Source organism: Oryctolagus cuniculus, chromosome 7 (assembly GCF_051225735.1).
Source record: "Oryctolagus cuniculus isolate XC-2025 breed Fujian yellow rabbit chromosome 7, ASM5122573v1, whole genome shotgun sequence".
Lineage (NCBI taxonomy): Eukaryota > Metazoa > Chordata > Mammalia > Lagomorpha > Leporidae > Oryctolagus > Oryctolagus cuniculus.
The window spans coordinates 163717919-163742713 of record NC_142873.1 but is presented as its reverse complement, the minus strand read 5'-3'; the positions used below and the strand labels follow the sequence as shown (position 1 = coordinate 163742713).

At 70.3% G+C, this 24795-nt stretch overlaps 1 protein-coding gene across 7 annotated transcripts in view; it reads right to left on the bottom strand.

The window, feature by feature from the left end:
• Nucleotides 1-24795, bottom strand: part of MEGF6 (multiple EGF like domains 6) — a 79345-nt gene that overhangs the window by 27027 nt on the left and 27523 nt on the right. The window contains exon 1 of one of the 7 annotated variants that reach the window (XM_051839692.3): nucleotides 1540-1860. The exons of the other annotated variants lie outside the window; for them this stretch is intronic. Within the exon in view, the coding sequence (XP_051695652.3) occupies nucleotides 1540-1708 (169 nt within the window). The 5' untranslated portion in view covers nucleotides 1709-1860. Of the gene's footprint in view, nucleotides 1-1539; nucleotides 1861-24795 lie in introns of those variants that run through there. 7 annotated transcript variants of the gene reach the window in all.

The following is a 24795-nucleotide window of genomic DNA, read 5'->3' as shown; positions in this document are numbered from 1 at the left end:
GCCACTCAATGTGTGGCCACCGTTACAGCGGTCACGGAAACCGGCCCAGGACACATCCGGGGCAGCAAGGCCCAGAGGCTCACAACCGAGCAAGGCGTCCTTGGTCCTGCATCCCCTGGGCGATGGTCATGGCCAGGCTCGCAGGAGCCACCTGCCTCCCCCCACCTCCACAAGCTGTGCACCCTCCAGCCACACAGCACACCCACAGCACTGAGTGGGACCAGTGCCCCACGCCAGCCCGACGGCACATCCCACAAACACCGGGAGCCGACACCCGCCCGTGCCAGGGACCAGCCCATCCGCTGCCCCATCTCCAGGCCCAGCCCACAACCCCGGGGCAGCCCAGGGAGACGCACGGGGCAGCCATCCGGTCCCCTGGTCCAGCCGCTGCCCCCGGTGCCTGGGGGCTCTGGCAGCCTTGAGCCGGATGGGCAGCACGCCCTTGTGGCCTCGCTGTGCCAGCAGGGCCGGTTCCCTGGGAGCCTGGCGAGACCTGCCGTGTCTGTCCAGCAACGGGAGCCCACGAGGCCTTCCACCAACCGTCACTGTGTCCTCCCGGCAAGGCTCACGGGGCAGCTGGGCAAGGCCGGGCTGCCGCCACGCAGCCGCTGCAGGAACCACCGAAGGCAGTCCCGTTTGGGACTGCCGGCACTTCCAGGAAATGCAGGGCCCTCGGAGATCCTGCCAGCCAGCGCTTCCCCGGGGCGGCCACCAAGTTCAGAGTCCTGCCTTGTCCCCAGACGCGCAGGGAGCACACGTGATCACCCACAACCCTGCGCTCTCCCGGGAGAGCAGGAGCTGGCCAGGAGCAGGGCAGGGCAGGGCCTCAGCTCGCCCAAGCCAGCCACGCCCAGCCCGAGACTGGATGCTCCACATTCGGTGTCACCACTGGTGGGGAGACAGGCTGGCCTGGCCCTGGCCCTCCTAGTGGGAGGACGGCGCAGGGGAGGCGGGCAGGGAGCCTGCGGCCCAGGGCTCCACGTGCCCTCCAGGCACAGAGCCAGCCGGTCTCCAAGGAGCCACAGGTGGGAACACCTCTGGCTGCCTATTGCCCCCCACCCCCACGATGCGGGCGATGGCTCCCGGGCAGCTGCACACACCACACGCCCCGCCCACTCCTGATGGTGCCCCGCTCCAAGCCCTGCAGGTGTCCGGAGCTGGCACCAGCTCCACCTGCAAGCAGCAGGGGCCCAGGTCAGGCTGCTGGGCTCCCAACGACACGCAGACCACTCAGTGCCGAGCCTGCAAGCTGGGGAGGGAGCCGGCAGACCACACACACAGCCCCCAGGGATCCCGGAGAGGGAGACCCACTCTCGGCTGCCGCCCTCCAGCTGTGGGTGCAGAGGAGGGGGCACCCCTGGGCCGCCCAAGGACAAAGGCAAGGGGGTTTCTCCTCCCTCGAGCCCAGTGACCTTCCTGCTGTGGGCAGGGCCAGCTGGCCTGCTGGGCCCCTGCCGTACAAACTTTCAGAAGAGCAAAGAGGGCGGCGCAGGCAGGCACCCTGGTCCCGCCCGCCCCGCCCCGCCCGCCGGCGCCCACCTGGCCTCTGGTCACCGGCGCTCACGGGGTAGCCCGCCTGGCCCAGGTGGCACGGGTAGCAGCCCCTCCAGAGGTAGCGGTAGTGCGTGCCCGCGACCCGCGCCAGGCCCCCCAGGAGCCCGAGGCACCACAGCGCGGCCAGCCCGCCCCGGCCCCGGGACGCCTCCATGGCCGCCGGCCGCGTAGGGGGCAGGAGCGCTGTGCGGAGCCGGCAGCCGGGCCCAGCTCTCTGGCTGGGAGCTCGGCTCAGCGCTCTGCACTTCGGAGTCCGGGCGGCCACGCACTCTCCGCGGCTCCAATCCGCTCGGCTGGGCGCCGCAGGGAGCAGCTCCGGCCCCTGGCGCCCCGCCCCTCGTCTTTAAGTTCTCAGCTTTCCCCCCGCCCCCCGCAGGTAACAGCCAAATCCCTGTCTGCCCGAGGGGGCCGCCTGGCCCCGCCCCGTCGCCCCAGGGGGCCGTCCGTCCCAACCCCCCTGGCCCCGGCCCCGCCCCGTCGCCCGCAGGGAGCCGCGCTGGCCCCGCCAACACCCGCCCTGTGCATTCCTGCGCGATGCTCACAGAGGAGACCCAGACAGACCCGCGTACAAACGCAGGCACAGCCAAGGACACGCGTGCACAGGCAGACCCGAGCGTGCAAACACGCACACAGGACGCCCGCAGAGACACGCACCAACACGCTTGCAGCGCCAGCACGGAAAAGCAAGAAGGGAAGGGAGCCACCCCGGCGAGGCCAGGGCCCCCCCATGAGGAGGCTGGCAGGGCAGGACCCTCCAGAAGTGGTGAGGAGGCCACAGCAGCAAAGCGGGGTCCCTGGGGGTGAAGACGCCCCACCCTCAGTCCATGTCCGGGGGGCCCTCCATGGACCAGGGCCAGCACCCGGGGGAGCCCCCGTGCCCCAACACAAGCAGGCAGGGCGGCGGGCTGGTGAGCAGGAGCCCTGGCCCAGGAGCAGCCACTGGCACAGGCGGCAGACCACAAAGGCCATGAGACACTAAACCCTGGCCTTCATGTTGGTCAAGGGAGCAGCCCAAGGCCCCGCCCTCCCCTGCGTCCCTGGCGGGACCTACGCGTTCAGCGCTTCACCTGCAACCCTGCGTGTCACACTTTCAGAGAGCAGGGTCTGGGATTCCAGGCCTCAGAGACCCCGAACCCCGACCCTCTTTGAACGCTCTGTCCTCGAGGGTGGCCAGGCTCCCCCCGCCCTCTCCCTCCCCAGAGCTGTGCCCAGGTGCCTTCCCAGGGGCCCCCAAGGCTTGGCCGGTGTCTCCTCTCTGATGGCTGCAGGTGGGCAATGGCACAAGGCCACGTGAGTGCGGTCACACGGCGGCCAGACAGCAAGGGGCGTCTGTTGTTCCCGGGGGCTGCTGGGCCGCGGGCGGCGGGGAATCCAAGTGGTCCAGGGGAGAGCGAGCCCACCGGGAAGCAGTCGCCCCCTCTTAGCAGGAGGCCTCAGCGAGCAGAAGGGGCTCACCTACCGCTCACTCAGCCCCTCAGAGCCCAGCCCGGGCCGAGAGGGGGCGTAGAGGGACTCTGCTGGCCCAGGGCCCTGCTCCGCAACCTGGAGCCCTGGAGAGGCAGCCTCGCCCAGCCCGCACCATCGCACCTCGCCCGGTCCTGCCTCCAACCCCGGGGCCAGCCCGCCACCCTCCCCGGCGCCCCCTCCCTGCCCCGTGCCTGTCTGGGGCCTTCGCATCGGCTCCCGCCTCCTGGGTGAGCCCCCTCTCCTCTCCTCCCACCACCCAGACAGCCTCCAGGCCCCGGGAGCTCCATAAATCTCCCTAGAGACCAGCTGTCAGCGGCTGCTTGAACTGCGCCCTCCCCAGCTGCTTATTATCTCAGGGTGCACGGCATCTGCCATCGGCAGGCGGGCAGGCGGGAGCTGGCAGAGACGGGGGTCCCGCCCGGCGCAGCACCAGCCGGCAGGGCCTGGGCCCGGCAGCCTCCGTGGAAGCGTCACCAGCTCGGATGGGGGCGAGACACCCGGGGCTGGGTGGGCAGCTGGGCAGGGCTGTGGGGGCCGGGGTGGCAGACAGTCGGTGCCCCACAGGGGAACCCGCAACCCCAGTCATGCTCACACCGGGGCCTGTTCCAGGACCAGGCCGCGGGAGGAGGAAGAACTCGGCCCAGGAGACAGAAGACCCCACCTCGGCCTCCCACCCTGTCGGCTGCCCTGGGAGAGGGCTCCTGCCTGTCCTCTGTCTGGGGACGGAGTGGCCTTGGACCGGCTCTGGGGGGAAGGCCAGGTGCCGGGATCCGCCCACTGGCCGAGACGCGGCCTCCTGAGCTGAGTGAGCACTGCCCACCCCCACCCCCACCCCACCCCCGCGCCCAGCACACCGGCTGCGCCTCGGGCAGGGGCGGAAGCTGAGCCTCCCCCAGCCCAGGCTGCAACGCTCGCGTGTGGACCCGGGACATCAGGTCAAATGCACTCTCAAATCCGTTTCGCCTGCTTCTCCATCCTGGTGGTGAGGGCAGGATGTGGGTGACCCCAGTGGCCCCCTGGGCAGCTCCCAGGCTGACCTGAGGGGAGCCACAGTCTGTAGCATGGGTTGACAGCACTGCCATCCCACGGACCAAGCGCTGATGGGCCGACGGCAGCAGTGGCCGGACCAGGCGCCTGCCCACACACGGCCAGGCCTGTCGCTGAGGCCAAGCTTAGCACCCCTTCCAGTGCCCCAGCCAACTCCCAGGGAGAGGCCACCTCGCACCCGTGGTGGGCGTGCGCATGCCCTGGTCCTGAAGGCATCCTGGGTGTGGCCAGGCCGGCCCTCCCAGGAGCAGCCCTGCCCTGTCCCCTCCCAGCCTCGGTGACCCACAGCTGGGGACCAGCCCTTGGGGCTGACCTGGACTACGTGCTATGCTGGCCTGAGCGAGGCCCACTCACCCCCACATCCATCCTGGGCAGGGGTCAGCAGATGTGGGCCTTGGACCCTGGACAAGTCTCCTCTACAGGTGGCCAGGGGCCTGGAGCTACCGGACACACCTGGTCACGGGGTCACGGCCACTGAGCTGTGGACACCAGGGAGGCAGGGGGCACAGGCAGGTGTTGGGAGCTCACAGGGCAACGCCCCTCCCCTCGGCAGACCCTGGGGGCTTTACCCACTCCAGGGGCCCTCCTCGGCCCACACCAGGTCCCTTCGGCCCTGCATCCCCCCACCCCCGCTTCTGTTCCCTGCCCCTCACAGAGAGGCCCACGATTCAACCCTCCCTCTGCCCAGGAGGGAGCCCGAGCGCAGGGTTTCCCACCTGGGCCCTGCACCCGCCTCTCCCATGGCCTCACGGAGCTGCTGTCCAGAGCAGCAGTAACCTGCCCGGAGCCACCCGGGAGAGGACCGCAGCCCGAATCCTGTCCTCCCGGGCCGCCTCCTTCAGGCTCCTCCGGACGAAGGGCCTGGGGGTGCTCCCGCTCACCACCCCCGACGCTGGCAGTGCCGCCCCGAAGAGGTGCCACGGGCTGCCGGCCAGCACAGGGGCTCAACACGGCCCTGGGCCCTGAGTCTCAGCAGCACCGGCTTCGTTCCCGCCTCTGCCAACCTCTGGGGTTCTGCCCATCCTGAGCCTTGGCACCCGCCGGCTTCCAGGCGTCCCCCACCTCCTGAGAGATGCTAATCAAAGAGCTAACTGGGGATCACCTCCGCAGAGTCCCCCAGGTGGGCCCCCGCCCCAGGGCCAGCCGCCGCCCCCGTGGCTGCCCCTGTACCCGGCCCATCCTTGTGCATGTGCCCACTGTAGCCGGGACCGGCTCTGGGCGCTGCGATGCCCCCAGCCGGCCAGAGTGTACATTCCAGCCCCTGAGCCGGCACAAGCCCCTGTGGCTCTCGCGGTGTGGCTGGCTCTGGACGCCTCGTCTCCCTGGGCCGGGCAGCCCGGATAGCACCCACATCCGCCCGGGCCCCTGTGGCCGCGGAGCACACGCAGGCGGCAGTGGGGGCTGGAAGCTGTTTGGGAAAAGCTGGGCGTCCCTGCCGCGGAATGTCTGAGTGTCAGCAGGAAGGAGCTGCCCCGCCCACCCCCCACCATCCGCTCCAGCTCTCGGCTCCAAGCTGGCAGGCGGCCGCTCCCTGGCCACAACCCAGGCTGCGCGAGGGCCCAATGCCACCCCAAATGCCACTTCTGCCCCGCGGCGTGGGCCTGTCCCACCAGCGGCCTCTGAGCCGGGCTCGGGGGCAGGACTGCCATTTCTGGGAGCAGCTGGAGCCAGGGGGCTGAACAGCGGCCAGCTGATCCCGTGGCTCAGACACCCACGCCGTGAAGCCCTCCGCGATGTCCCACAGTTCAGGCATCTGAGCTTGTGCCTCTCCCTCCCCAAGCGGGGTCCCGAGTAGGGTAGGAGACCCCTGACCCTCCCCCAGGTCCCCAGGGGCTAAGGCACAGGTTGGGGGGCCTCCCAGGAGGACCCCAGTGCACCTCCCAGCAGGGGTAGGGAGAGGGGGAGAGGAGAAGCCCCAGAGGCTGCCTCCCCTGGGAAGGCAGCCCTCACCCCCTCCCAGGGGCCAGGTGGCTGGTGTTGGCCGGTGACACCGGGACAGAGGGCTCCCGGCTCGTTCCCAGTGGAAGGCTGAAGAGCGTGCGGGAGGTTCTGCCCCAGGCCACCCCGGCGTTCAGCCAGCGCCGGCCTGAGCAGGGGCTCCACGGGCTCGGGGGCCAGGGGAGGGCGTGGGGAAGGTGAGGGCGTGGTTTCCGTGAACGGGCCACCCCTTGGAGGGGCTCTGCCTGGATACCACAGGGCAGGGTGGTGGAGGTGGGTGGGCAGGGAGGGCAGGGCCAGGGCTGGAGGCAGGCAAAGCCATGTGGGAGCCAGGAAGGTGCTGGGAGGAGGCTGAACGAGGGGCACAGGGCCTCTCGGCCACCCCTGGCTGCCCACCCCACCACGGGGGACCTGCGGAGCCCAGCTTGGAGCAGCAGGCAGCGCGCAGCCCAGGGTCACACACCGTCAGCCTCTCCACAGAGAAGCCCAGAACCGCTTCCAGAACCTTCTCCCAGGGTTTATTTCAGGAGCATAAAGCGCAGGGCCCCCACCACGGGGCCTGGCTTGGGCACCCCCAAGTCCTTCCAGCGCCCGTCTCATGGTAAACCCATTACCGGCCCCCACCCCACACCCGCGCCAAGGGCAGGGAAATCCAAACCACGCGACTGCCGAGAGTCCAACCCCCACTCCTGGCCGCAGCTGTGCCGGCTGGCGCGGCGCACACTGGGGAGTCCTCTCCTCCTGCAGACCCAGGCCCCCGGGAAACCCAAGATGGGGCGGACGCCGGACGGCATGGGGGCGTTGGACCCTCAGCGCAGCGCCGGGCGCCAGGCCCCAGCTGTCCCTGGGGGACACCCGTGAGCCAGCCCCGGGGCTGCGTCTGGGTGCACGGGCGCCTGCCCAGCCTCGCCCAGGCCCCGAATGCCAAGGAAGCACCCAGGAGGTGAGGCCGGCCCCGCCCTGGGGCCCAGGCTCTCCCCGGGGACATCAGAGCAGCCAGAGGATGGGCACACGGACGCCCCCAGGTCACACACAGCACCCAGAGAAGGTGAGGGGAAGCGGCCAGAGGAGCTGGCCTGAGCGGCCCTCGGACGCGACAGCTGCAGGACAGACGGGCTCTGGGAGTTTGCTCCCAGGGCAAGGAGGCGACAGGGGATTTGGCTGAGGCCGGACGCCCTGCACAGAGCAAGCCGGGGCCTGGCCCACAGCAGGCACCAGCAGTCAACGTCCGACCATCCCCGGGACACTTCCCAGCGACCCACCGGCCTGGGGCCCCTCGGTCACTGCTGCCGTCCTCCCTCCAAAACATGGGTGAGCGTGTTCGCAGGATGCCGGGCTCCGAGGGGCGGCGGCCAGCACTTACCCCGCCTCCCATGGTGCCTGAGAGGCTAGCCGGGCCTTGCTTCGGCCCCTCCTGCTTCTGGGGCTCCCGATGCTGCCTTGGTCCACTTGCAAGGTCCTTCTAAGCCACCGCAAGGCCCCAGGGCCCCAAGGCCTCCTGCCCATGTGCTGCAGAAGCCGGCACGGGGCAGCCGTGTCCACATAACATGCAGAGAAGTGATCAGGGGACCTCCAGGGCTTCCCCGGGCCTGCGCGTCCCCCCCACCCCCTCCCCAAGGTGCTCAGGCCCCCACCCAGGGACCTTCCCACGGCTTCCCCCGGGAGGAAGAGGAGCCCTCCCCTCCACGCTCCCAGGAAGCCCCGCCCCCCACCCCCAGAAGCAGGGAGAAACAAGGGCTCAGCAGACCCAGGGAGGGGCTCAGGGCCAGGATCCCCTTCCCAGGGGTACCCTGGGAGAGGGCCTGGGTATGGCCGGAAGGTGGCCCCCAGAGCTGCTGGGTGCACAGCACAACCCTTGTTACAAACCGGAGGAGCTGGAAACACCAGGGAGAAGCCACAGGCCCCGGGAGTGCCCAGGTAGGAGCCGAGCTGCTGAGAGAAGAGGCCGGGCTGCAGAGTGTCAGTAGGGGATGGGGTAGGGGAAGGGGTGCAGGAGAGGGCAGAGGCCTGCCCTCGGGGACCCTAACTGCACACTGCAGTCCCCACGCCCCGGGGGGACACACAGGCCACACCCATCCTCCCAGGCACTGGGTACACTGCTGTCCCCCCACGCCTGGGAAGCAGCGTCAGGGCTGGGGCCAAGGAGGAGACGGGAGCCAAGACGTCCTTGTCCCTGTCCCCTGCCCGGGACGCCTCGCTCAGTGCTGCAAGCTTTGAGGCCTGCATCACCGGCTGACAGGGACTCGTCCTGCCCCCAGCGGCTGCCCCAGGCGGCCCTGCTCCCGGGAGTACTGGGGTCCACTGCTCAGGTGCACCCACTCCCTCTGCTGAGCCCTAAGGGCCCCGCCTGTGCCGACTCAGGACCCAGGGCTCCAAGCCCAGCCCCAGCTCTGTACTGCCCTTCACCTAAACCGACAGATGGACGTCCGGACTGCGGCCACGTAGGGGCCACAGGCTGCCCGGCTTGGCTGGTCTCTGTGAAACCGCCCTGGTGTCCTGGACACGGGGAGGTCCAGGCACAGGCCCGTGTCCTGTCCCGGGGCCACACCGACGGCTGATGTGCAGGCTCGTTACGACCCTGCCTTGGCCGTAACCAAGAATGCGCCGGCCAGGACCTGCTGGCCAGGGAAGTGACAGCTTTTGCCTCGAGCAGTGCCCAGGCAGGTGCCCTCAGGCCACAGAGTATCCTCGCCCGCAGCCAGGGGACGGGCAGCCCGGGGGAGCCGGCCAGGGAGGCCGGGATTCTGTGTTCCTGCCTGGGCCCCAGACAGGCTTGGAGCTTGAGGCTGGACAGGCCCCGCCCCCGGGGGCCAAGCAGCTGGTGCAGGGCTCAGGGGCGCCGCACACGGTCACTCTGGACTCAAGGCTCTGGGCTCCCACCCTCCCCTGGGGGTGACCGCGCACACAACACTGCTGCTCCCTGGGCCTTGACCCTGAGCTCTGGCACAGCAGGGAGGGGCAGGGGCACCCAGGCCCCCGGCCGAAGCCAGGAAGGCTCTCCCGGTCACCGCCTTGCTCTGGCCTGGCGAGCAGAGTCCTCGAGGTGGAGGCGCCGGCACAGCAGCTGGGCGGGGGGAGCGGGCACGGCCCCAGCACGCAGGTCGGGAAGCTGGGCAGGCCCAGGGCCTCGGGACACCTGCCCTGGCCCGGGGCCTAGGGCCCAGCAGCTGCTCCTGCCCCTCCTCCGCCAGCTGGCCTGGGTCAGCCGCCAGTCGGCCCGGGGCTTCCTCTCCGGCGGCTGTCACTTCCCGCATTCTTGCCTCCCCCTCGGGACAGCACAGGCCTGGCAGCCCCTCAGACAGGGAGGTCGAGTGGGTGTGAGAGCGAGCCAGGCCGTCACAGCCCAGGGCATCCGGGCTCCCTGGGGACAGCCGGCTCGCCCACCTTGCAGAACAGCACTTCTCTCTGCTCCTGGGAAAGGTCGCGCCCCCGTCGGCTCAGCTCGCAAGCCCGGGCCCACAGGGTCCGCCCAGGTCTCGGGCGGCCACCCAGGGACCCCAGCCCCACCCTGGCAGCCCCCAGGGATACGCCCGCTTCCCCCAGAGAAAGGCCCTGGAGGGGGTGGACACAGCTGGGGAGGGAGCAGCAGGGCGGACGTGCACCCAGGGTGGGAGGTCACCAGCTCACATGTCCCCTGCCTCAGAATGGGACGTCCTGCAGGCCATCCCGGCCGCGTCACAGTGGGGAACGCTTAGGGGACTGCACTCCGAGAGAGAAGGTGAGGAGGCAGAAGTGGGAGGGTCTTGGACCTTGCCTGGAGACCGGCCGGGGTGCCCTGGGTGTGGACGAGGGGTCCTGGTTGCAGGCTCCTGGGACCCGAGAGGCTGCAGAGCTAAGCATCGAAGAGGATGGGGGCCGAGGCCAAGGCAGGACACAGCCCAGCCCGGGCGCGGCTCTTCTCTCCATCTGAGGCCCGGCCCGAAGCCGGATGGGGAGGACACCTGTTGCAGGTGCGCTGCTGCCCACAGGGGCCCGGCCGCTTCCCCTGGACCCTCAGAGCCCCCAAGAGCTGCGAGTATCACAGAGCGGGAGAGCCAGGTTCTCACGCAAGGCCACACAGTCAGCAGCAAACCCAGTCCTGGCTGACTCAGGTCTGCCTTGACGTGGTCATTCCAGGGCCAAGCCCAGGGCCCTGAGGCAGCCCCCACAGGAGCTCCGTGGCAGAGCCCACATTGCTGGTCCCCTCCACAGGGGCTGTGGGAGCAGGACTGGCACCAGCAGGTGTCCGGCCGGCTTGGGGAATGCACCTGCTCCGACTGCCCAGCCCCCGGGGTGGACCCTGCTCTGGGACACGAGACACAGACGGCGGCCTGGAGGCGCTGCGGGGCGCAGGCCAGCGTGGAGGGGTCCACAGGCCGGTTCATCACTCAGAGCCGTCTGCGCTCACCCTCCATCCAGCGGCACTGGCTGCCCTGTCAGTGAGCAAAGCCTCCGTCTCCCCGGCTCAGCGCCCTGCGGTTCCTTCACCGGATCGCTAGTCAGGGGAGCGGGGCTGGCCGGGACAGAAGAGGCACAGCAGGCTCCTGGCTGTCGGCACAGCCCCCTCGGCCATGTGGTGACTCGCAGCCCCAGCCATCCCAAACACGCGGCGCTGGGGGCAACAGACTCCCAGGGGACCGGGGCCAGGGAAGGGGCAGGCAACGCTGGGATGCAGGATCTGGGGCCAGACCCGGCCGAGGCACCGTCCACGCCCCCCTCGTGGTCCTTAGGGACCCCCCACCCCCACCCCGATCGAGACTCCAGCACCAGGAATGCGGGGCGAGGCCCAGCCCCACCTGTGGAGACGCTGTGCTGTGCTCGCCATCCCCTCCGCCCAGGTCAGCAGCCCCAGCACACGCGTCACCAGGCCCCCACCCACCAGGAGCAGCTCCCACCCCACGCCTTCCCTTATGGAAGCAGGGGCCTGGAGGGTGGCGGCTCTGCCTTCTGGAGCCCACCCCTCCCCAGACCTCGTGACGGGGCCCCTGTCCCCCCATACCAGGCTCTGAGAAACGTGGATGGTGGAGCCACAGGTTTAACCCACCTCACCCCAACATACAGAAGGCGGCCGGCATAGGCCTGGGCTCCCAGCCCTGCCCAGGTCTCCCGTCTGCCTCTCTGAAGGTGCTCGCGGGGACCCCCAGGGCCTCTCCGCTGGCTGCCACAGCCTGGCTGAGTCCAGCTCCTCCCACCAAGGCCCCCCCAAACACGGCCATGGCTGCCCGGTCCAGGAGACAGCAAGAGCCCCAGCCCCACCTGTCCAGGGGTTGCTGGAATGGCGTGGACATTGCAGGGAAGGGCCAGTGGGCCAGGACTCACGCTGGCCAGCCCCAGAGGGGACGTGAGCCCACCACAGGGAGGGAGACCAGGAACCAGTCCGGAGCCAGCCCTGCGGAGCCACGCCCGCGGCCCGCCCCTCAACAGGGCCCAGACCTTCTGCTGAGATCCGCCTGGTGCTCCTGACCGAGGCTGCCCGGCACCAGGCCTGGCCCAAGAGACCCAGAGCGTCTCAGACCCCACCCAGCACAGGGGAGAGGAGCAAGGGCACAGGACAGGGACCGCGGGCCCTGCTCCGCTGTGGGAGGTCTGGGGCTGGGGGCCCGACTCCGTCTCCAGCTGGGAGGAGGATGTGCCCCGGGGCAGAGGTCAGTTCCAGGGGATCCACTGTGGCCACGCCCCTCGCGAGGGGGGTACACAAGGCTCTCCGTGCTGGGGTGCTGGGCAGCCCTCTCCCAGGGACACACACGCCCCTGTTGGTCATGGGGGAAGCTTTGGTGCTGCCCCAGGTGGCTCAGGGCAGGAAGTGGACGCCCCAGCCCCTCCCAGAACTCCAGCCCTAGAAGGCTCCCTTCATCCCGATGTGTGGTGGTGTCGGGGCCTAAGGCTGTCAGCCTGGAGCCACAGAGGGCAGCGGGCAGGGCAGGAGGGCAGGCACTGGCAGCCAGGGCCCCCTCCCCACCTGGGGCGGGGCGCCCCACAGCTGCACCTGGGGGGCCTGTCCTAGGGGTCTCGGGAGTCTCTGTCGCCCCACAGGCGAAGGCCAGGCCGAGGGGGAGGGTGTCCAGGTGCCCGGGGGTGGGGCAGCTGCCTCCCCCCTCCCCACGCTGCCCCAGAACCCGCAGCCTCCTCTGGTCCAGAGAGCATGCGGGAAAGGACCAAGGGATCCGTGTCCCCAGGACATCTGCATGCGGCAGCCTCCCCATCCCCCCCCGACCCGCCGCCCGACAGCCGGCCAGCTGGACAGCTGGACACCACAGACGCGTCTGGCTCTGCACAGGCGGCTCTGGGAGACGAGAAGATAGCGATTGTCTGGCGGGAGAGCGGAGCACGGTTGCGGGCCCCAGGCACTCTCCGAGGGGCTGAGCCCCCCGGACCGCCCTGGGGTCAGGCGCCAGGGCGCAGCTGGAGCAGGTGAAGTGTGAGGGGGGAGCAGGCATGGCACCCCCGCCCACCCAGACCTGCTCCTGTCTCCTCTCCTGCTCCTGACTATGCTACCAGCTCGCCAGCCATGGGGGCAGGGCAGGGGCCTCCCGGAGCTGGCAGGTGCTTCCAGCCCCAGCCGCCCAGTCCTCGCCAGGTGCAGCGCCCACCAGTGTCCCTGAACACACGGCCCACCCTCCCTGTACCCAGGTGGGCTGGCCTGCCCCCTCCCCCAGCCACAGCCCCAGGCCTACCACCTGCGCCTCCCCAGGTGCCTCCCTCCACGTCAATTTCAAGGGTGGGGACCAGCCCAGACGTGGGGGAACGGGTGCCGTGAGAACCCTGGGGACCCGAGAGGCCACCCAGGGACCCCCTGAGCCGCCTGGGGCTGGGGAGGAGGCAGCCTGAGACAAGCTGGGGCGGGGACCGGCAGCGGGAGCGGGGAGGCGGTGGGTGGGGACGGGCCCTACCTCTGCAGAAGCCGCCCGCCACCGAGCTGCAGCACCAGCCTTCACAGCCCCGTGGTGGTGTCGCATCGTCCACATCTGGGGGGAGGAGCGGGTGAGCCACTGGACGTGACAGCTCCCTTGCCAAGCTCAGCACCACTGCCCCCCACTCCCCCGCGACAGAGCCCAGAGAAAGCAGCGTCTCCCTGGACCCAAGTGCCTTGTGGGTACAGGACCCTGATCCCCTACGGGCAACCCCCGGTGTGTTCCGGACAAGCCGTCCGCTGCAGGAAAACTGTCCCCCTCACGGCTGCCCCAGGCCCCTGCCCTCCCGTGGGGTTCATGCGGCACTGGGGTCAGATCGCGAGCAGGTGCTGAGCCCACGACCCCCAGTCCTCCTCCTGCCTGTGGTTCAGGGACCCAGCGGACTCCCCAGGGGTGGGGGCTGAGGCACGTGGCAGGGAGTGGGGCGGGCTCCCTCCCGGGACCCTTCCTGGGCCGAGACAGCACCCTTGCCTCCCCACACGAAACCCCATCAGCCAAGACTGTCACAGGGAGGACCAGGTCACCCCCAGAGTCAGTGTAGGACCAGCCAGAGAGACAGGAGGACCAGGTGTCCCTGCCAACCTCACAGAACTGCCCTGAGGCCCGAGGGGGCGGAGCCCCTCTCAACACCAGCCTCTAAAGGCCAAAGGCCGAGGCTCTGCACAGCTGTCAGCGAACAGAACCCAGAGCAGGCTCACGGCCAGCAGGGCCCCAAGCTGCCCCGTGCCCGACAGAGCCCGGCACCGGCTCCCCCAGCGGCTGCGTTCCTCCCTGCACCGCTCAGGAGGGTCCCGGGAGGTCTTCCTCAGCTGGGCGGAGCCACAGCCCCGTGGGAAAGGCAGTGGGGAACAGCTGCAGCCAGCTCGGTCCCACTCAGACAAGGGCGGGGGTGCTGGGAATCCCCAGAGCCCGGCCAGCCCCGGGGTCAGGACTGGGGGTGCCCAGGGCTCCCTGTCTGCCCAGAGCAGGCGTCCAGGCAGGCCAGAGACCAAGAGGGCTCTCAGAGCTGTCGGCACAACTGGGGCCTGGCCGCCCAGCACAGAGCACTGCCGGCCTCAACCCCAGGGCAGCACCGCGAGGGCAGGGGCAGCCCACAGCCCCTCACAGGTGGCCGCCGTGAGTCCCGGAGCCTCTCCACAGGGAACGTCCTGGGCTGAGCCTGGACACCCGCTGCCCTGTCCCACCTCCCCTACTCCCCACGCCCGGCGTCTCTGTGCTGTGCGCCCTACCCAGGCACCCCCTATCCAGGGCTGGGCTGGGCACCCACGGCCCCTCTGCTACAACACCAGGTGCTCTGCCCACAGGTGCATCCTGGGAGCCTCAGGCTGGGGGCTGGGCCCCGCTAGTCTCTGGGTCCCCAGCCCCTCCAGGCGGCTGGACCACCCCAGAAAGACCTGGCGGGGTGCCGGGGAGGGCGCCGCGATGGGGAGGGTCCCTCTGAGGGGTAGGGAGGTCCGCCCCACCTGCTGGATGCCACTGGGCGCGTGTCAAGAGGGAGTTCCACGTGACGTGACCTCGTCTCCATCAGAACAAAGACAGGAACTCGGGGCCTGGTGCGGGGTGGGGGGTGCCAGGCCCGGGCTCCGTCGCAGGGGCTCTCACTTCACGGCAGGCTCTGAGAGCTCTAAGTCGCGGGTGGGCAGCTTGAGCGAGGGCCCCTGCTGTCACAGGCTCCAGGGCCGAGCTCGGCCTCCCCACGCTGGGCGCCCACCCGGGGGGAGCAGCCCCTTCCCGACGCGTCTGTCCATCAGCTGGCACGATGACGATGAGCGTCCGGCATGGGTGGGGACCGGGGGTCAGGGCTCAGGGCCCAGCAGGCCAGCTCCAGACGGAGCATCCTGGCCGGGACATGGGGAGAAGGAGCACGTGGCTCCCGGACCGACATCTGGGTCCTGCATGGGCACGTGGCTCTGCCGCGCGGGCCGCCTCCCAGCCTCTGCCCACAGACTGGAACCCTCCGGACCCGAGCACGGGCCCTCCGCCCGGCGAGGCCCCCGAGCCCCATCTCCCGTGGCCGCTCCTCCCCACGCAGGTGACACAGCAGGTTTCTGGGAGGTGCGAGCCCAGAACCAACGTCGGCCATCATGGATCAGCTAGGCCGAAGGCTGCTGGGAGTGACAGGGCCCTAAGAGGGGCGGGGGGTGGGAAGTGGGGAGCCCCCGGGGAGAGCCGTACCCCCACGCCGAGCCCAGGCGCAGGACACGGGCTGTGGTCACAGCCAGACGCCCCCTCCAGTGACAAGGACACCACGGCAGCCCCAGATGCAAGGCCCCCCCCCTGCCCTGTCGGCACCTCCACTGCCCCGCTGCTCTTAGCTGTCACATGGACAGGAGACGGGTCCCTCGCGCCCCGCACAGCCCCGCAGAGCTCCCGCGGGGACCCGGACGGGGGCAGCTCAGGAACGGGCAGACTGCAGCTTCCCGCCAGGAACACCAGCTGCAGAGTGACCTCCCTGCCCAGCCCTGGAACCAGGCCTTTGCAAACCCACCAAGGACCCCACCACCCCTGGAGGCAGGATCCTGGGGACCAGGCTCCCCGTGGTGTCCACATCCCTCTGAGCTGCACCGGGCTCCGAGCCAGAACATTCCAGACGTCCGGCGACCCCGGCTCACAGCCAGGTCACAGGCGAGGACCCCTCCTCCAGGCCCACAAGGGATTTCCCAGGCCCCAGCCACGGACCCAGGGCAGGCTGGGCGTCCACTCCTGGGAGGACAGAGCCCCGGGCACAGGGAGAGCAGGCGTCCAGACCTCCACGGAAGGCAATGGGGACACCTGGGGGCGTGGGGGGCGGCGTGGGCACAGCAGCTGCCCTGGCTGGGCCCCTACCAGGAGGGTGGCGGACGGCGGCTCAGGCCCATCCAGAAGAGGCTGAGGAGTCCACAGGAGCCCCCGGGAGCCCCGTGGGAGGGGCGGCTGCAGCCTGCAGGACGGCTCGGGGGACGAGGTGGCCAGCGCCCCCTTCCCCAGAGCTGCTCTGCCCCCAGCCTGGCCCCCCACCAATGAGCGCTGCTGCCCCCTCCCCAGCCTCAGCCCCTGGCCTGGGGCCCCTCTGTCGCCTCTCCAGCCCTGGCCCCCCGACTCCTTCTGATCCCCTCTTCCCGGCCTGAGCAGGGGACCCACAGCCTCTGGACTGCCCTGCCTAGGGCACAGACCTGCCCCCAGCCACTGGGGTGGTCCCCGGAGCCCGCGGCAGGACCCGGCTCTCTGTCCCCTTCCTGGGAGTCTCCAGGAAGAGACAGACCGGGGAGGGGGCTGCCCGGCACTAAGGGAGAGAGCCGTGGAGCAGAGGCCGCCCCCAGCCCTGTGGGCCAGGGAGCTGACCCCCGCCTTCAGGAGCCAGGACGCGGGAGGCCCTGCCGTCCACACTGCCAGGGTTCCGCAGAGAGGCCGGGATGCCCCCACATCCCAGCCAGGAGGCTGGTGGGAAGCACCTGGCCCTGAGCTAGCCCACAGCACTCGAGGCAAGGGATCGAGGAGACACCTTTGGGCGCTGGAGCCCTGATCCTGGCAGCCCCACCCGACCGTGCCCCGCGGGGGATGGAGGCGCGGCGGCGGGGGCAGGCACGTTCCAGGGGCCTGCCCGTCAGCCTCCCCGGAACGCCCGCCCCACAGCCTGGCTGGGCCCCTCCTACCCTGGGCACAGTGGGACAATCGGGGCTCCCGTGTGGGCTTGTCTACAGGCCGACACGCCCGCCCGCTCGCACTCTGGGCAGAGCAGGCTCGGGGCCCCCGCTGGCACCTCACCGGCCCCAGTACTCGTCCCCACTGCATGCCCAAGGCAGGGAGGACAAGCCCTCCACGGGGGACAGCCACAGAGTGTGCAGGGCTGGAGCATCCCCGGTCAGCCAGGGGACACGCGGACAGCTGGGGTCAGAGGTGGAGAGAGCTGGGGTCCCTCGGCCAGGAGTAGCTACTCCTGGGTCAGACGAGGGCCCGGTGTCCCAGCTGTGGCAGGGCGCCTGTCCCAGCTTCCTGGGGGCTCACAGGGCCAGCCCATGGGGGGCTTCGGCCGCAGGACCTTGCAGCTCTGAGCGAAAACACAGGTGTGCACCAGGCTGCGTGCCTTCCAGGAGGCCAGGAGGGGCTGGGGCTGCGCCCGTGGCCGTATCTTGCTCTGTGCCCAGCGTCCTCCCTCTTACGAGGGCCCCTGGACAACCAGGGCTGCCTCCCGGCACGTCCTGACCTGGTCACACCAGAGCTTCTGTCGCACGTGGCAGGTGTAGGGCCCTGGGATCCGGAGGTGCCCATCTCCAGACGGCCTCGACGGTGGAGGCCCGGCCACTGACCCGTGAGCCACTGGGCCTCATATCTCGGCCCTGCGAGCCTCCTCGGAGCTGCCCCAGGCCGCCGGGCAGGGGCACAGAGGCCCTACCCAGCCCGCTCCTGTTCTGGGAGACAGGAGGAACAAGGCCCGCTTCCCACCTCCCACGGGGACCGAGCCCCACTGGGGGGACCCCCACCCACCAGGGCCAGGGATCGCCCCCAAGGAGGCGGGGGAGCCGAAGACAGCCCGAGCCCCTCTGCCCCAGCCCTGCCCCGCCCTCTCCACGGCAAAGCCGCCCGGCCCCCTGCTCCGGGTGTCCCCGAGTTGCTCCCAGGAACCTGGGCTGGCAGAAGGCAGCAGCCTGGGCCCCAGGCCTTGCCCTCACTGGCCGACGGTGCCAAGGGTACAGCTCCCCCCACCCCGCCCCGTCCCAAGCCCCCTGGGCCTCGGTCTCCTATCAAAGAGGACAGGAAGGCAGGACAGGGAGGGGCCGGGCGGATCCGGGCGGCCCGTGCAGGCAGCCAGGGCACCGTTGTTTCATCTGCTTGGGTCAAAAACAAAGGCGCAGGCAGCAGAGCCCCCGGGGCCTGGCCCGGGACCCAGGCCCTCCAGAGCGGGAGCCCACACCCCTTGTCGGGGAGCGCTCTCCGCCTTCCCGGCCCCCGCCCCTGCCCCGGCTTGTACCAGGAGCTCCTCTAGGGTCCCGGGCCAAGGCTGAGCTTCAGGGCTCCCAGGAAAGCACCTGCCAGGGGGTGGGGAGTGGAGCTGGCGCCAAAGGCAGGACCCAGCTGTCTCAAGGACCTGGGCCAGTACCTTCCATCACCTCTGCAGGCCAAGACCGCCCAAAACACCCCCAACTCGAGAAGCTGCCCCGGGGCACCTTCTGTCTGCCCTGCCATCCCCAGGGCAGGGTCTGGGCCCGTGGAGCCCCCTCTCCAAGGCGGACAGAGTGTAGAGACTGCTGGGGCCGGGCTCTGCCTGTCACAGGGGGAGTGGACACTGAGCCACGGGGCTGTGTGGACGGCCCCCTACCCCCACACCCACCCTCCCGACGCCGGCTAGGACTCGGCAGGGTGGGCCCCGCGGATAACAGAACTCCCAGGAACCTGGGCCAAGGAGACCGCCCCCGTGAGCTCTCCGGCGGCAAAGTCGCACCGTTTTATGAAGCCGGCGAGGGCTCGGGCAGGTCTCGAACTGTTCACCGCACGGAATTAAAGGCGCTCACTTGTCTCCTGCAGCCGGAGGGGGCAGGGGTGGGAAAGATTCCTGCGAAGCAAAAGATGCCTGAAGCCCCGTCCCAGACACGCCCCCGGGCTCCCCAGCCCCACCCGTCCTGGACACGCCCCCCGGGGCTCCCCCGCCCCCCACACGCCCCCCCCCGGGCTCCCCTGCCCCCCCCCGTCCCACACACGCCCCCCCCCGGCTCCCCCGCCCCCCACACGCCCCCCGGGCTCCCCTGCCGCGCCTGGGGCAGGTCCAGGAGGCAGCGCATCCACCCTTAGGGTAACTGCAGTCCCTTCAAGTGACCCCAGCCGGCCGCCCAGGCTCAGGGAACGGGGCTCCAGGGAGGGACGGCACCCCAGGTCCCCGTTACAGGACTGAGCCCCGGAAGCAACGCTGGATTGGCCGCTCCTGTTTTCAATCTGTGACCTGGTGGGCCGCGCCCCAGCCCCTGAGGAGCCCGCTTCCTGGCCCCCAGAACCTGTACACGCGCCAGGCTCACCGCAAAGGGCGTCACGGCCGTGGATCAGCCGGCCTCGGGCTGCTGACCCTGGGTGCCTGGGCGGCCCTGATGTCAGCACGAGGGCTTCGCGTGAGAAGAGGGAGGCTGAATCGGAGCGGGAGCAGCGAGGGCTCGGGGCCCCGGCCGCGGAAGGTGGGAGCAGGGACCACGAGTCAGAGGAGGTTGGCCAGGGGGCGGGCAGACCCTCCCCTGGAGCTCCCAGAGGACCCAGCCCTGCCCACACCTGCCGCAGCCCGCGAGACCCCCAGAGCTGAGATGACAACCCTGCACGGTGGTGCAGCACGGGGCTCGCAGCCTCGTGTCACGGCACGCAGAAGCCCGGGCCTCCCCGGGCGCACGTCACCCTTGAACCTAACCACAGCCAGCAGGGCCCCGGCCGCCGGCTCTGCCCCTGCTCCTGGCCGGCTGGAGGGGGCTCTGCCAGGAGGGTGCCCGTTGCTGCCTCCCCAAGCCCCCCCCCCAGTGCCCACCTCGGCCCCTGCAGCTGGAATTCGGCCAGCCCCGGCAGCCAGAACATTCCAAGCCTCGTTCTCACCGGGCCCGCCCCACGTCAGCACAAGCCAGCGGGAGCCCACAGGGCCCCCTCCTCCTTCACTCACGCCCACGAGCACGAGGTCGAGCGCCCCCTGGAGGCCAGGTGGGGGAGAGTCACAGGATGCAGCTGGTGGGGGAGGTGGAGAACGGGGGGGGGGTGCTGGGGGGGGTCAGGGGAGGAAGCCAGCTCAGCGCATCAGGGAGGGCTTCCTGGAAGAAGCACCCTTTGGCCAGAGCCACTCAGAGGGGTGGGGGAGCTTGTGCGCCCCGCTAGAGGAATCGGTGTGGGACGCCAAGCCCCGTCCGAAACGTCCTTGGGCAGTGTGCCGTATGCAGGGGCCAGAGGTCGCTCTGCGCAGGTGGACGCTTCTGCAGGGCCACGCCCCCTTCCTGCTTGGCGTGGGTCCACGCTGGAGGCCGGGCCTTGCTAAGTAGGGCCCAGGCGTGGGGGCGTGTCCTGGGAGCTCACCTGCACGGCAGCCCTGCTGTCTCTGTCCCTGTCACTCGGGGCTGGACAGGCTGGTCCCCTCCCCCACCCTCGCTGGCATGTGCTTCCTTGCACACGCACAGGTGCCCCCTCCCCACCCCTCCACAGTGACGGGGACAGGACCCCTGCAGCCCATCAGCACCCAGCTGCACCGCCTGGCGTCCCTGGGAAGCCACTTCCTGCCACCACCGGAGGTCCTGTTGCATCGGCCGGCCTCGGCCTGGCCACGGGGGCTTCACACGGCCGACACCAGGAACCCCAGTTCAGTGCCGGCTGGCCGGCTTCGCTGTCAATCACGGCTACAAACCCCACCGCTCGGAGGAGGCACCAGGCCGGGAGATGGAACCTGTGGGGCCCGCGTGCAGGCGAAGGCGGGGCGGGACGCCCTCGCGTGTCACTGCCCCCAACCACGGGGACAAACAAGTCCCTGGGGCCGGGGAGGGCAGGCGGGCAGCCACGCCCGCAGGGAGACTGAGCCCTCTTTCAGAGAAGGGGCTATTTTAGCACAGTCTGGGGGTCTGTGGAAAAATAGCAGAAGGACAGAGCGCTTTGTGTCTTCCTCCTCCGAGCCAGCGTCGGGCAGGGGGCGGTCCCGGGGGCACACAGGTCGCCCTGGCGCTGGGCGTTCCGTGGGCCCGGACAGAAGCCACGCGTGGCAACACATGGAGCAGTCGCCGCTGCCCCATCCCTCGGCCTCGGAGCCGCTGCCTTCCGGAGCAGGACTTCACCAGGAGAGGGCCAGGCGAGCCTCACCCGCTCTGGGTTACCAGGGCCACCCTGGATAAGGCCCTCCCACCGTGGTGGCCGCTGGAGCTGCTGGCCACTGGCCTCAGGTCAGCCACAAGCAGGCGGTGGCCTCGGGCTGCCCTGTGCTGTCCCTCCCTCGCCCCAGCCTCTCGTGTGCTCGGCAACCCCACTGAGGGCCCACGGGCTCCTGCAGGCGGCGTCAGCACTTGGGCCCTCTGTCCCCCAGGCAGGCACAGGGTGGCCCCCGGCTCAAGAGAAGCTCCAAGAGGCCTGGGCAGGTGGTGCGGGAGAGACCACGTCCAAGGAGAGGCGGGCATGGCCGCGGCGCAGAGGCAGGGGGACGCGGAGGGAAGGGCTTCCGGTTGGAGCCGAGCTGGGGACGGGCAGGGTTAAGGGGGCACAAGGGGCTTCAGCCCAGCTGGGAGACCCAAAGCTGGGCAGGGGTCAGACGTCCAGGAAGGTAAGGCAGAGACAGTGGCGGACCACAGGGCCCAGAGGATCCTGGGTAGGACCCTGGGGCTGTGGGCGTGAAGACCTCCCAAGAGGTCAGCCCAGGACACGGGAGTGGCCGCCACCACCTCCACCAAAACCCGCCGGTCAGAGCCAGCAGCAGGCGGAGCCACTGAGCAGGGCAGCACCAGGCCCAGGTCACGGTCAAGGGCGCCGCGGGGACACCAGGGGCTGGGGGCGCCGTGGGGGCTCTGCGGCCGTGAGGAGGGCCTGCTGACACGCGCCAGCCTCCGTGCACGCGGGAAGGGGCTTGGAACCTGCATTTGTTTCCCAGAAAACAAGACACAGTGCAACAGGCCCAGAGGAAGCCAAGGACATTCCTCTCCCCGACGGCCAGGTCTCCGCTCCCCCGCCGCGGCCGAGTTCCTGGGCCTCCCAGGAGGGGCTGGCTGGGCCCAGCCAGGCACGTCCTCGGCCCTCGTCTCCCCGCCCCCGTCTCTGCCAAGGCCACCGATTTCACAGCTCCCTCGGGGTCCATCCAGACCCGCCCAGGCCCCACGGGAGCAGCCCCGAGGCCTGAGGGCCACAGTCCGTCCCCTGCCCCTGCCCTGCTGTCCCTGGGCCCTGACCAAGAGGAGCTGGGGTGGGGGTGGGGGTGGGGGCTGCACGCGTCTCTGATTTCCCCCAGCAGGGCGCAGGGGGAGGCCACGCCCGGCCAGCTGTCTGCTCTCCTGGCGTGAGACCAAGGGCCTCTGGGCAGCCGAGCACCTGCCGCACATGTGGCCAGGTGACGGGCGCCCCCTCCAGGGCAGGGCCGGGGAAGAGTGGGGCCCATAGCAGAGGCAGCTACTCCCCCACAACACACCCCAGCTTCAGCTACGCAGTCAGCCCTGGACCCTGGCCACGCCAGCACCAGCCTGGCCACAGCACGAGCCACCGTGCCCTGTGGCTCACGTGGCCTGGCCCCTGGATTCCAGACTCCACCTCGACCTCCAGCGTCCAGAAAGAGCTCCCTAAAGCAGGCGTCAGACACCGCCCCCACCCCTACTCGCAGCTCTCAGCAGCCGCCCCCTCACGTGGTCACCAGACCCCAGCCCCTCGCCCACCTCAGTCTGCAGGGAGTCACCTCCTCCCACCCCCTCCCCCATCCCGGCCTCCCCCTCAGGGCTCCGCGCCTGACCCAGGAGGCAGCCCCGTGAAGGCAGGGGCTGTGATGGCCTTGGTGGCTGACCCCAGGGGGCTCCAGCAGAGGACGGACGAATGATGCAATGGAGGGATGAGGGGACCCACACCCAGCCGCTCCCTCCCCGTCCTGCTGGGGAGCCCTCGCCTGGGCCTTGTCCTCTCTCTGCTGCCCCCAAGCCCCACTCGTGGGTCGGATGAGGCTCAGAGAAGGTGTCAGAGTGGGTGAGGAAGGCGGGGGCGCAGCCTGGCACCGAGCAGGCCCAGACCCCGTCCCCACGCTGCGGGGTTCACCTCAACCAGGCCCACAGTCCCAGACACCTCTTCCCGCGTTGGCCTCTCCCTGCCACCAGGGGGCGGCGGAGCCCCACCTGGACACCGTGGACGGCCTCTGGGGAAGGGGGGAGTACCTCACCTTTCAGGAGGGAGCCTGTGCACCCCTACCCTGCCCTGTGGGGCCTCCTCCCTCCCAGCCCCTCTCTGCAGCCCAGGGAAAACTCTGGGATGACAGGGAGAGCTGGGGGCTGCAGGGTCTGGGCCAGCCCCGGGCCTCCCCTCCCCACCTCACCAGAGGCATCAAATGGCCCCCGCTAGGACCACTACAGCGGTGCTCGGTGCCAGGGCCATTCAGCCACGGTTGCGAGGACGCCTGCCTGGCGCGGGGGGAGCCTCAGCGGATACGGCTTGGGCAGAGGCCAGCGGCCCCACCTGCTGTCCACCAGGGCTACCAACCCCCAGCCAGCCGTGGCCCCCAGCCTCCGGAGCTCCAGGGGGTGCGGCCCACCCTGGAGGAAGAGACGTGCCCTGATGGGTCGGCAGGTCTGTGACAGCCCTGCCACGGGTCCCCGTGTCATCCATTCATCCATTCACTCATGCAAACTGCACACCCCGCCCAGCGGGACAGCTTGGCACTGCTCTCAGGAAGCACAGGCGGGGGGGGGGGGCTCCAGGGGCAGCTGTGTCCCCCTCTGGGCCACGTCCTGGAGGGGGTTGGGCCCAACAGCTCCATGAGCCACCTGTGACCACGTGTGGCCGACACTGTTCCCACCCTCAGAAGCACCAGCTGTGGCCCTGGGGAACCAAGTCCCACCCAGAGGACTTCCCGGCCCCCAGGCCAGCTGGGCAGTGCCCTCCTGCTGGAGCCCCAGCAGTTGGGGCCAGCTCCTCTGCCCTCGCAGTGCGGAGCCGCGTGGTGGCACTTGGACGCGTGTCACAGCCGAGAGCCCTCCCGGCCCGGTGCTGAGACGCTGCCCCTCCCCCCACAGGTGCACCTGTGGTCTATGGCAATAGGAGCCACCCTGCCCAAGGCCCTCCCCGCCTGAGCCCCACAGCCCAGTCGGCAGGTCACCGGCCACATCAGGCCAGGTGTGCCCAGCCCTCCTGGGCAGCCAGCCCCATGTGACCACGACCCAGACGAGTGCCAGCCACAGGGACGGATGACGTGGCCAAGACCTGCCTCGAGCTCCAGACCCCACCCTGCATCCTGCCAGCCCCCGCAGCCACGGCTCACAGCCTCCGGGTCCCCCCGCAGGTTGAGACAGACCAGGGCCAGGATCAGGGCTCCGGCGCTCCTGCCCAGGGACCCCAACTTCACAGTAGCCGCAACACACTTGGGCTTTTCCTGACAGCTCTGGGTTTGTGAGTTGAGCCGTCCTGGGCGGGGCTGGAGGGGGGGGTCTTCCGGCCACAGGTTACAGGACGGGCTGGAGCCCTGGCACCTTTCCCCCGCCCTGAGCCAGACAGCTCCGAGGCTCTGTGCTGCAGCCAGCTGGCCCCGCAGGCTGCTCGGCTCAGCCTGCGCCAGGGCCCCTGGACGCCTTCCCACGTCTGAGACGACAGCCACGCCGAGTCCTCAGGCCACTCGGGCCCAGAAACGCCGCCCCCGGGGATGTCGGCGGGAGCCACATGGAGGCCGGAGACTCACACGAGGGAGAGGCCCAGCAGGGAGCCCCGGCCCGCAGCTCTCAAAGGCCCACCGGGGCCAGGACGGGCTGGGCAAGCTGACCCCTCCCCAGACAGCCAGTGCCATGCAGGGGGCAGGTGAGACCACCGTCGCTCCAGAACAACCTCCCTCCCACCTGGGCCCCCTGGCGTGGACAGAGCGCGGGGCCTGCCCTGCACCCAGCTCCCGTGAGCCCTCACGACAGAGCACCCACGGGAGATGCCCTACGGGACGGCAGCTCCCCCGGGGAGGAAGCGGAAGGAAGACGACTCGAGCACCAGTGGCGAGGGCAGTGGTCAAGGAGCCCTCCGCTCGCCCCACGGGCCACGTGCGTGCTGCAGCCGCCCCACAGGGGCTGTCAGGGGCACCAGCTCCTGGCCCTGCGCCCTGGTTTCCCAGTGGGCGTGGCCAGCCAGACCCGATGGATGCGGCCCGTCCTGCGCCCGCCCTCTTGCTCTGGCCTGTGACAGGCCCCTGAAGCCTGGGCAGAACCCATCTGCTCTGCATGTCCACACGCGCTCTGTGCCAGGCCGCAGGACGAGTGCCCGG